The sequence below is a fragment of the Hippocampus comes genome, unplaced genomic scaffold (genome assembly GCF_001891065.2).
Source record: "Hippocampus comes isolate QL1 unplaced genomic scaffold, H_comes_QL1_v1.1 scaffold39, whole genome shotgun sequence".
Lineage (NCBI taxonomy): Eukaryota > Metazoa > Chordata > Actinopteri > Syngnathiformes > Syngnathidae > Hippocampus > Hippocampus comes.
The window spans coordinates 2,689,664-2,700,629 of NW_017842054.1; the positions used below are offsets into that span (position 1 = coordinate 2,689,664).

The 10,966-nt window shown below is 45.3% G+C and overlaps 2 protein-coding genes across 4 annotated transcripts in view; both read left to right on the top strand.

Annotated features, from left to right (window-relative positions):
• The window catches only part of rgs7a (regulator of G protein signaling 7a), a 43,799-nt gene extending 35,207 nt beyond the window's left edge, over positions 1-8,592 (top strand). For 2 of the 3 annotated variants that reach the window (XM_019860255.1, XM_019860256.1), the window contains exons 7-18: positions 149-213; positions 411-487; positions 1,631-1,712; positions 2,430-2,504; positions 2,617-2,715; positions 2,789-2,850; positions 3,777-3,887; positions 4,067-4,192; positions 4,645-4,831; positions 5,036-5,125; positions 7,282-7,321; positions 7,659-8,592. In XM_019860255.1, coding sequence (XP_019715814.1) covers positions 149-213; positions 411-487; positions 1,631-1,712; positions 2,430-2,504; positions 2,617-2,715; positions 2,789-2,850; positions 3,777-3,887; positions 4,067-4,192; positions 4,645-4,831; positions 5,036-5,125; positions 7,282-7,302 — 995 coding nt within the window. In that variant the 3' untranslated portion in view covers positions 7,303-7,321; positions 7,659-8,592. Of the gene's footprint in view, positions 1-148; positions 214-410; positions 488-1,630; positions 1,713-2,429; positions 2,505-2,616; positions 2,716-2,788; positions 2,851-3,776; positions 3,888-4,066; positions 4,193-4,644; positions 4,832-5,035; positions 5,126-7,281; positions 7,322-7,650 lie in introns of all 3 variants that reach the window. The other variant, XM_019860257.1, reaches the window with a different exon arrangement.
• Positions 8,593-10,219: 1,627 nt separating this feature from the next.
• Positions 10,220-10,966, top strand: part of grem2a (gremlin 2, DAN family BMP antagonist a) — a 16,482-nt gene continuing 15,735 nt past the window's right edge. The window contains exon 1 of the mRNA XM_019860258.1: positions 10,220-10,332. The gene's annotated coding sequence lies outside the window, so the exon portion shown is untranslated. The remainder of the gene's footprint in view (positions 10,333-10,966) is intronic.

Sequence of the window (10,966 nt, forward strand, 5' to 3'; positions counted from 1 at the left end):
CCTTTGCGATTTACGGGCCATTTTAAATGTGCAGTTGAGAGGATTAAAACGAGTCAAACGCAGGGCCACTTAAGGCCGAGCTGAGATCCGGTTGTCTAACCCGCCTCCGTGTGACCCCCCTGCCTCTTTCTTTCTTTCTCTCTTTCAGCTGTTTACCTCTGCAAAAGAACAATGCAAAACAAAGCACGTCTGGAGCTTGCAGACTACGAGGCGGTAAGCCAAAAAAGCCTTTTTTGCCTTGGCGTCACTCTCCGCTCTTCTCTCCCACACCGACAGCAAAGCAAAGTACATTTGTTTTTCCTCGAGTCTGTGCGAGCAAGGATCATTAGTACACGGGCATGTGCGGCAAACATAAACAGTCCAATCATCTCAAAACCTTGTTTTTTTGTTCTTGTTTGTTTTACTTGCAGGAGAGCTTAGCAAGGCTACAGCGAGCTTTCGCCAGGAAATGGGAGTTCATTTTTATGCAAGCAGAAGCACAAGCAAAGTAGGTTTCGAGACGCTTTTCGCATTATCGAGTTTCAACCAAGCGGTACGGTTCAGTTCACCTGAGCGTCATTCGGTACTTCCGGTGGCTGCATTCTGGCATGAAAATAATACCGCGACAATGCCACACGCAGAGAAAACAAAGGCCGCATTTATAAACTTCGGAGAACTCGAACGGCACTTTGTGGAGAGCAGACTTCAGCCGAGGTGGGAAAATCTGACATTTCGGAGCATGCAAATCGGAGGGGAAAAAAAAAAATAGATGTCCCCCGACAACTTATCCCAAACACGATTTGTTGTTGTTTGTTTTCAGTGCCATCCACTACAATGTACCTGCGAATGAGAAAAGTAACTTTTTTACATTCTAGAGCAGGGGTGCCACATGGAGAGAAACGGAAGGATGAAAGGGGGCCACTTTAAATTCGTCAGCTTTTTCAAACACGCTCAAATCAGTCAACAAAGCAGTTCGATCGTGTTAGCATTCTCTCGTTGGTTTCATCTGCGTTCTGTTAAAGGGGTGAAGGAAAATAGTTGTTGTCTTTGGGGTGGCCAACGGCCCCCGAGATCACAGGGTAGATCCGGCTCTGCGCTGAACAGCAGCCGAATCCCTTCTCCACATTCAGAACCAAAACAAGAACATACCAGAGTCAGGTGACCATTTTTCAGTTACTTGACGATCATTCATGCAATGCGCACAAAGTGGAAGAAACAATTTTTTTTTGCCTCTAATATTGAATGACCGTTTTTCACAAAGAAAAAATTGTGTTCGAACGTAAATACCCTCCCGTCCTCCCTCTGGTCACCGTCACCTTTTTTTCGCTAACCTTGTGGCTCGTTAAATGTCATTTTTTTCATATTATGTCTTTTTTTTATGTCACGGGCCGCCGAAAAATGGACAGCCGGGACACAAATGGCCCCCGAGCCGTAGTTTGGAGGCCCCTACTCTTGCCAATGTTTCCCGCGCCTCGCTTTAGCCACTAACCTAAACGGAAGCCTCCCAAAATGTGCCGCGGGGGCTCTTTGGTTGCCGTTCACAACTTTCGACAATCAAGTGAACTCCGGCGCTTGGTGGGAAACGGGCTTGCGGCCCCTCGTTCGGACATGTCCCGCCATCCGCTCAAGCGTCTCTTCTTGTTCTCCTCAGAGTGGATAAGAAAAGGGACAAAATCGAGAGGAAAATTCTCGACAGTCAGGAAAGAGCCTTTTGGGACGTGCACAGACCGGTGGTGAGTGCTCCAACTTTAAGAGCTCCACTCGTACGCGACGTTCCGATCCTCAATGTTTTCTATATCGAGCAATACATGGTACCCAAATGTGGCATACGAATGGTGTGAGGGGTGACGTTACCCCCTCCGCCCCCCCCTTCGTACACACACAAAATACCAAATCGATAAGTGTCACTCCACATCAGCATCACCGCTGCTCTTTAACTACATGCTCGCTTAGCATTAGCCTTTCCCCCCCCCCCCCCTCGAGGTTAATGACACGCCGTCGCGGCCGTCCTCAAATAGCGTCAGCCTCTTGCTTAATTGGCAAATAACGCTTTCAATTTATGCGTCCTTGGGGCCATTTAATCAATATTAATTCCAATTTCACACCGCCGCCGCAACCACAGAGCGGCTCCACACTGTTGTTCCTGAAGAGATCTGAGCTACTTACTCCATCCGAGCGGCTTTGCACACTTGAAGCGCCCTCCGGGGTCGTCTCGCTCGGCGAGAATTGGCACATTCAAAAGTTGCGTGACCTGACGTCAGATGCATCGCCCCGGAGACGTCTCGGAATCCCGCGCATTTGGCTAATTAGACAAACAGTCGGAGAACGAGGCCGTCCTCGCCTTTTCAAATCGGCATTCTCGGGAGCTAAGCAGCAAACGGACGGACGGGATCAGAAGAAATGTTGAAAAAAAAATAAGAATTCCCTTTCTTCTCCATTCTTTCTCCCAGCCTGGATGTGTGAATACAACAGAGGTCGACATTAAGAAGTCCTCCAGAATGAAAAATCCACACAAAACCCGAAAGGTGCGCCGTTGGGATTTTTTTTTTTTCGAGTCGGGGCAAGATGACGTTCTGCAGACGCCTTTCGGAGTTTAATGCCGCGCCGCTGATTTATTTCGTGTTGATCTTGTTCCAGTCAGTGTACGGGCTGCAGAACGACATCCGCGCGCACAGCCCCACCCACACTCCGGCCCCGGAGGCCAAGCAGCCGACGGAAGAGGAGCTGCAGGAGCAGGTGGACCTAACGTCACGCGCTCGGGTGTCTGCTTGAGCGATGGCGGCTAACTTTTGCCCGCTTTGCTTTTCAGATCACATTTTGGCAATTCCAATTAGACCGGCATCGGCTGAAAATGTCCAAAGTGGCGGAGAGGTGAGCGAGGCCGAGCCACGACTTCACTCAGTTGGGCCATCAAAAGTCTTTCGTGAGCCATCGAGCGACCGACGTCTCCCGTTTACACGGGGTTTTGTCAGACAAGTCACATCGTTTTCTTGACCGCACGATCTATGCGGTCCCACAAGTTTAAACACGGTCTTTTGATTCCTATTCCGTAGAGGAATAGGAATGACGCAGCAAAATTGAAAATGGCATCACAGTGCCAAAGGGCCCCGCTTGCGAATGTCACATGACCAAACCCAGAAAACACGGTGAGCCGTGATGGCCGTTCCGGGAGCCCTTCGGCGCTGTGATGTCATCTTCAGTCGACAGCAAGTGGCAAAATGGCCGACCCTCGGAGATGGACAAGGCATTTTTCTGCTGATCATCCACAAATGCAGTATTCATCGGAATGCAGCGTATCGGTAGCCTCCCATTGCTTGTGATGCCTCCGCAAGTGTTCACCGAGGTTAGCGTGTCCTTCCGTGAACAAAAACGGAAAGAAAACAAACAAGCAATACCCGCTACCGAGTTAGCTACCCAACAGCTACTCACATCTACACTCTCAGACGCTCACGTCATTCACCAGGCCGGACCCCGCCTTTTAAAGACATACACGCTCAACGTCACAGATACGACAGTAGAACGTGTGGATGATGACCCAAAGCAGCTCGATCACAGTTTCCAGCTGTGCATTTTATATCCCGCTTGTCCTTATTTGGGTCAAGTGTGAGCCGTAGCCTATCCCAGGTAAACTTTGGGCAAGCGGCGGGGTAAACCCTTGGACTGGTGGCCAGACAAAATCCCGAGTACCACGTGATCCGAACCGCCACCGATCTTCCCTGACCTAAGCCTTACAAAATACAAATACGAAAGCCGCGCAATGCACTCGTTCCACACGCCGTCTTCTGTGTCTGCTCTAGTTTGTTGGGCTACACGGAGCAGTACATCGAATACGACCCCTTCCTCACGCCCCCGGACCCCTCCAACCCCTGGATCTCAGATGACACCACGCTGTGGGAGCTGGAAGCCAGGTGGGCACACAATCGAAGGACCGATTCTATTTGCAAGTGCCTTTCATCCCATTTCAACCAATTGTCAGTGCAACAGGTGGCGCTTTAACCTCTGAACATGCGCTCCGATGGCGCTCTCTCTTCATATTCAGTCCTCGAGGGGAAAATGTATAACATTTGTGTGTCCCGCCTCCGTCCAGCAAGGAGCCCGGCCAACAGAGGGTGAAGAGATGGGCTTTCGGCATCGACGAGGTTCTCAAAGACCCGGTGGGGAGGGAACAGTTCCTCAAGTTCCTCGAGTCTGAGTTCAGCTCGGAGAATCTCAGGTGGGATATTTGGTGAATTTGCTTCAGTTGGGTTTGTGCTACAGCGATTGGAACACCAGCAGTGCAACAGCACATGTAGACAGACACGTTAACAATACTCACAGGCGTATATTGTATATCCTGTGTGGAAATTTACTTCAGGACATTCAAACATCTCCACACCCGCCCCAAAAAAATATGTATATATTATTGAGCAAAAGTTATACAAATACTTAAGGACAAAGTATTATGAAACAGTTCAACAGTCATTCATATATTTATGTGTGTCAGCAGTAAGGGATCAAAAAAATGAGTGATTTATTTTTCAATTGATCGACCCATTGAACAGTTGTAAGACTTTAACTCGACCAATATTGAATCTGTATTTAAACATTTTGCTAATGTTGTCGTTCAGACGCTGTCAAGTTCTACACCGCCTGTTGTCTAATTTACAAATGTTCTAAATGTGAAAGGTTCTGGCTAGCGGTCCAGGAACTCAAGAAACGTCCAATCCGAGAAGTCCCAACTCGGGTTCAGGAGATCTGGCAGGAGTTTTTGGCTCCGGGCGCACCCAGCGCCATCAACGTGGACTCCAAGAGCTACGACAAAACCACTCAGAATGTCAAAGACCCGGGTCGCTACGCCTTTGAAGACGCACAGGTGGGTAACTCCGTCGCGTCTCCCTCTGCACTCGGGTGGTCCCCCGATGAATATCTGACTCGTTGCCAGAACTCTGCCCCCGTGTCTTCATTCCAAACGAGTCACAACTCTGTGGTGAAGCTATTCGGTGAAAATACCATTTGACAGCCATGTCTGATTTTTTTTTTTTTTTTTTTTGCGATGCATGACTGTCATGCATTACAGGAGCACATCTACAAGTTGATGAAGAGTGATTCCTACAGCCGCTTCATTCGGTCCAGTGCCTACCAGGAGTTATTGCAGGCCAAGAAGAAGGTAACAAAATTCACAACTGGATTGGGAATTTTAAAACTTTCAAATAGCACCACGCCCCCCCCGCCCCATCATTAAAAACAGTCCCCAGATGTTGAGAAGGAAATTCCCAAAAGTCAACAATCAAAGCAAACCCATCACGGTCTCTGTTATAGTTTTGCTAGACAGCATGGCAGACTATGAAAAAGAGGCCAATTGTGATGTCACAAATCTGTAAAAATTCAGAATGATCCACTTCCAGACATTTTCCCCCTAAATTGGCGGCTCAAAAAATAAGTACGTGTTTTTGTAGATTCACACATTAAGAGCCGGCAAAGACCAGAGACTCAACTACTAAAAATAGTTTCACCACTCCTTAGCAACAATGTTGAAGTATCCATCCATACACACAACAACATTTCAGTGAAATAAAAACCTCCAAACATGAGCAATAATCATACACGCAACCAAATAAGATCACAAAATAAAAGCTCTGCGGTATGATTGCTGAGAGACACGTTGATGCAGTTCATTTACGTTGATTGTACGTTTACACAGCAAGGACACAGCAGGAGTACCTTTAGAGGTGCTAACAGGCTAATGTGAATTAAGCGTCCTGCTTGGCCGCAGTGGATGAAAGAAAAAAAAATGAGACTTACCACCTTGTGCTAATGACGCCAAAGGTCTGCGTGAGCTTGCTGGAAGATTCTGTCGTTGAGGCTCGTGCTAATTTGTTCACCTTTTAGCCGCACCGGCTAGTTTCTTCCGAACGACGTGATGCTAATGCTAGTGGCAGCTTGAGCCTTACGACAGCCGTTTTGACTGTTTTTTGTTCATTAAAAAACAAAGAGAGTAAAAAAGGAAATTCTATTCAGTTCTACTCCTGGTGTGCGTGTAAAACTATTTTGCATAGCGATCATACCATCGCACGTAGCGGAGGGACGGGAGGGGCGTCCAAAGGCTCAGTGGTAGAATGGTCGTTTCTCACTCCAAAGGTAGCGGTTCGATCCCCGGCCTTGAACCCTCAGTTGCTCCTGATGCTTCGTTATCAGTCGGTGACTTTGGGAAAAATGCCAAGCGCTATATAACTGGCAGCTCATTTACCACAAATATCTTATGGGGGGTCGAAAATGATAACAATTTTTAAAAAATTCCACAAATATTAAGTGCAAGTAGTTATTTCCTTGTCCCCCAGTCACCAGTGGGTCTTTTAATTAGGTGACTTTTTCGCCTTTGGATTGGCTAAAGTGACCTTGGGCTTTTTGGTTCTAGCGCCACCTGGAGCATGGGGCGTTTGAAAATGCATTCTGCTTTGTCAGTCTGTTGCCAGTGATGACCAAGTGGTTTTTCGTTCGGGTTTGGTTTCCACTGCTTTCCGCATCAAAAGCAGAGCCGGGGTGTTGTTTCTCCGTGGAATCCTTTCAAGCATCCCCCCCACCGCAATCAGGAATAAACCTCATGCAGGTTCATGGGGAGTTCAGTGCGAGGCGGCGTGAAGTAGACGTCTCTGTGTGCGCAGAAATGATATCTGTGCTTGCATACAACAATGGCGGAGGAGAACCGAGAACGATTCCGAGTTGCTGAAACGTGCGACGCGCTGGTCAAAACGAAGGACGTCGCAAACAAAAGAGACGCCCGCGCGCCAGCCATACCAATAATGTGCACAGGGAATTTCAAAGCCGCTTCTTTAATAGACTGTTTTCAGGTGGGGATGACGGGCCACTTCATCAGGCGTTCTGTCTGGCATGTAGGCCACAATGAAACATAGAATTGAATTGAATTGTGAAGCTGTCGTCATTACATGAATCAGCGACTGCTTCTAATTAGTCTGAGAACCTCCTACCTGATATTCCGCCAAAGAGAATGTTGACAGTGAGCTTAACATAAGATATTTTTAACTCTAATTTCACTTGACAGACTTTTCACTGAAAGTTATATTATTTTAATCAAGCATGATCATTTTCAATGTATTCCACTCAAACATACCGGCACTGTCTAAATAAAGGTCTCTCAGCCCGAACTAAACACCTTTAGCCTTCGGGAAGTAAAACCTCCAACAACTGTTTATGAGGACACTTCACACATGTGACATTGTATAGTAAAATTTCTCACATGATGAGTTTGTTGACATTTAAATGTGTTCATGAAAACATTTAACAAAATCTTTTTCCCCCTTACAGAAGAGCAAGAACCTCTTCTGAAAGCTGTTTTTTTTTCCAGGTAAGGCGACCTATTTACAGATTGAAGCATGGAACTGCCAATGTGGAGTAAAGAATTTTGACTGGCAAATACTAATACATGTTGGCTAAATGTAATTTTCCCATAATGCCTTGGGGTATTGACCTGCACATATGCGAGTCAATTCCTGTACCATTACGTTAGCATGTAGCATTTAGCCAACAAGAACGTTTGAACGTATTTTACTTGTATTTCATTCAGAGATTCTTTCGTATTCCACTAGGAGCCCATGAGCCACACTTTGAGACTCATTGCTGCCAAGGAATGAAATGTGATTTTTATTCCCCCTCCCACGTATTTGTGTCTCTTTCCACCGTAGGGGAGGACCGCCAGGATCCAAGCGACGGACCAGTCGTGTGCCATCATGCTTAAAAAAAAAAAAAAAGAATGAAAAAAAAAATCAATGCCATCTCTCTCCCTCTCTGGGACATGGAGAGCAGCCATGTCATCTCTCCATCATCGTCGTCGTCGTCTCTCGGCCCTGCCCGGGCGACGAGCGAGCCAGGCCCGATCTGTTCGTCTGTCGTCCTCCAGCCGTTGCACGTCCACCGAGAGCAGCGGAATGCTCCTCCCGTTCTCTCCTCCTCCTCTTACAGTCACTGACATTAGAAAGGAAAAAGAAAAACAAGAGGCATCGCGGGACTGGGGAGAACATTGACAAACTTAGTGAGATGCAAAAATATCAAAAATAAAGCAAAGTTTCAAAAAAAAAAAAAAAAAAGGCCAAATCCGGTTTTGTTCCGGTGCTTTCAATCCTCCCTGCTGGATCGGAGGCCTTCCTTTTTCACTTCCGACGATAACAAATGATGTCAGAGCGAGGAAAAAGGGAAAATAAAGTCAAATTAACACACACATAGAAAATAAATCCGTTTCAAATGATAAATCTAGCCAATGTCATTGCTTCACGTGACGATGACGTCAGAGAGACTTTGTCACGCTATGGGAAAATTGTTGTGCAGAATGAATATATAATATATATCTATCCACACACACACACCTATATTACTATGATTGTTTATTGTGAATTTATTTATTTCTTCTTTGCATTCTTTTATTGCACTCCAATAATCGGCACATAATTGGTTTCCACTGCACTTGTAAAAGTTTACATCCAAAACTAGAGGAGGATACTTTGTCTGCTGTCTTGTGTAAAACATAACTACATTTTTCTTCCCCTCTCTGCGTTTATTTTTATACCATATTTAAAGACACTTTGACTTACTTGTATGATTAAAGTTGGCCCTCTGTCTGTTCCTGTGGCTCGTGTGTGTGTGTGTGGGGGGGGTGCTCCTCAATCGGCCATCGTGCAGGATGGGCTTTCAACCACTAGAGGGGGCTAGGTTATTTCCCACAGAAGTGAAGAAAGAAAATGGAAGGATGAAAGGAAGAGGAGGGCTTCTCAAGGCACGACAGTGGAATGTCTGAGCAAGATTAGTCATGCAAATATTTTCACTCAGTATTGTTTTTGTATCCTTTTTAATCTGTTTTTTTCTTCTTAATTTGACTCAAAAAAATCCAGACCTGGGGGGGTCTTTTTCCATTTCCAGAGTGGCTTGTTTCTTTTTTCTTTTTCACATTTTGCCCATAATTTATTTTTGTTTTGCTCATTTTTTTGAGCATTAAAAAAAATCCCCTTTTCCAGTTTTTCTTGTTTCGAGTTTCTTCATTGTATTTTTTTCTTTTTTTTATATTTGAACTATAGTGTGTATTTTGTTTACATGCTTTACTCCTTTTTTATTTTGTTTTTGGTTTCCTGGTTTGCCTTTATTCACTTTTCTTCTATTCACATTTTTCACGGATTATCTTTTCCCCAGGTTTTTTTTTTTTGCTGTGTTTATTTTTTCTTCTTTTTTTCCAGTCACTTAATATTTTCCCATTTTGTTTTCCGTCCCCCTTCTTCATTTTCACATTTTCAAGAGATTTTTAAAAGTCTTATCCACACATAATTATTTTGTCTTTCTTTCAGTGGTGGTGCTTTCCATCTTGAAAAATGACATGTTCTCAGTCATACAATCAGTTAATATTTTACTTTGGAGTCAGCCAATCCTCCATGAAGTGTCTCCAGTTGGTCCAGACTGCTGCTGCTCGCCTCTTGACTGGTACTCGTAAGAGGGAGCACATCACTCCTACTCTGGCATCCCGTCACTGGTTCCCTGTACATTTCGTCTTAACACTCATTTTGATTCATTGGCTTTTGACTCAGCATGAGACTTGTTTTTTAGCTTTACTGTTTTTGAAATTTCCATGGTCTTTATTGTTTGTTGTATTCATTATTTTTGCTCCATGTACAGCACTTTGTACACAGCGGTGGTTATTCTAAAGTGCTCTATAAATACAGTTGAGTGCTTCACACACATTTTAACATTTAAGCTCCGTATAATATCTTCCGGCGACAAGAGTCAAACTATGACGCATCATCTAGACGACATACACAACTAAAGCGTGGCTCAAGAAAAAAAAAAAAAAGATTGTGATTAAAAGCTGTCATCCTTTATCAGGGGCAAGTACCATGAGTCACCCACGCACACAAATAAAAGAAGGAGTGAAGGCTGTTTGAATCACACAATGAGCAGGGCCAATAGGAAAAAAGCCTCCCATTCGTGAGGAGGGAAGGGGCTGGTGGTGATTCAAAGTAAGTCGAAAGGATTTACAGTCAGTGGAACACTCTCACAGTCTCACGACACACCCTCACACTGAGATCTGTAAGATGGTTTGACTGCAAGAGCTGGAGCCGCTCTCTTGAACCTTCATCCAGGAGACATCAGCACACCGACCCAAGAGATGACCACAATATGACTGACTCCTCATTGTTTTCAAGAATTTGACCCTCCAAGAAGAGGGTGTGCGTGTGTATGAGAGAGAGACCAAGCCTTGGGGATCCTTACGGACTTTGTCGTCATGGAAACCGGAGTCTGGAAGCGGACACGAGGACCACTGAAGGTGGAATGACCTGCGCAGACTGCATCCTTGACACCTTCCTGCGACGCTGAGAGGTACCGCTCACTTTACACATGCTTCAGCGCTTGAAAGCATCAAAGGCAGCCACCAATCGTGATTTCGGTTAAATTAGAGATGAAATAATAGGCAGACGGATCCATTCAGCGGTCGTCAAATTCGAGTCTGTGATGTTAACTTGAGATTTGATGCAGAAAATGGCCGTTTTTAATGGGAAAAATCGGGTGGAGATTCTGAAATGGAATGATAAGGAAAAGTCATTTATTTAGAAAAAAAAACAAAACAAAACTGAGATTATTTTTTTAAACTTGGATGGAAAAAGACATTTCCAGAGTCCAGATTTCTGTATTTCTTTGAGAGTAAACTGATTTCAGAATCTGAATAAGGAAGCTGGAGTAATTTTCTGTTTGTTTGCATCGGGTGCCGGGGGAGTGTTGTGAATGCCCCCCCCGCCCACTCGGGTGGATGCCTGGGGCCCCCTCCGTTATTTTTTTAAACTTGGATGGAAAAAGACATTTCCAGAGTCCAGATTTCTGTATTTCTTTGAGAGTAAACTGATTTCAGAATCTGAATAAGGAAGCTGGAGTACTTTTCTGTTTGTTTGCATCGGGTGCCGGGGGAGTGTTGTGAATGCCCCCCCCGCCCACTCGGGTGGATGCCTGGGGCCCCCTC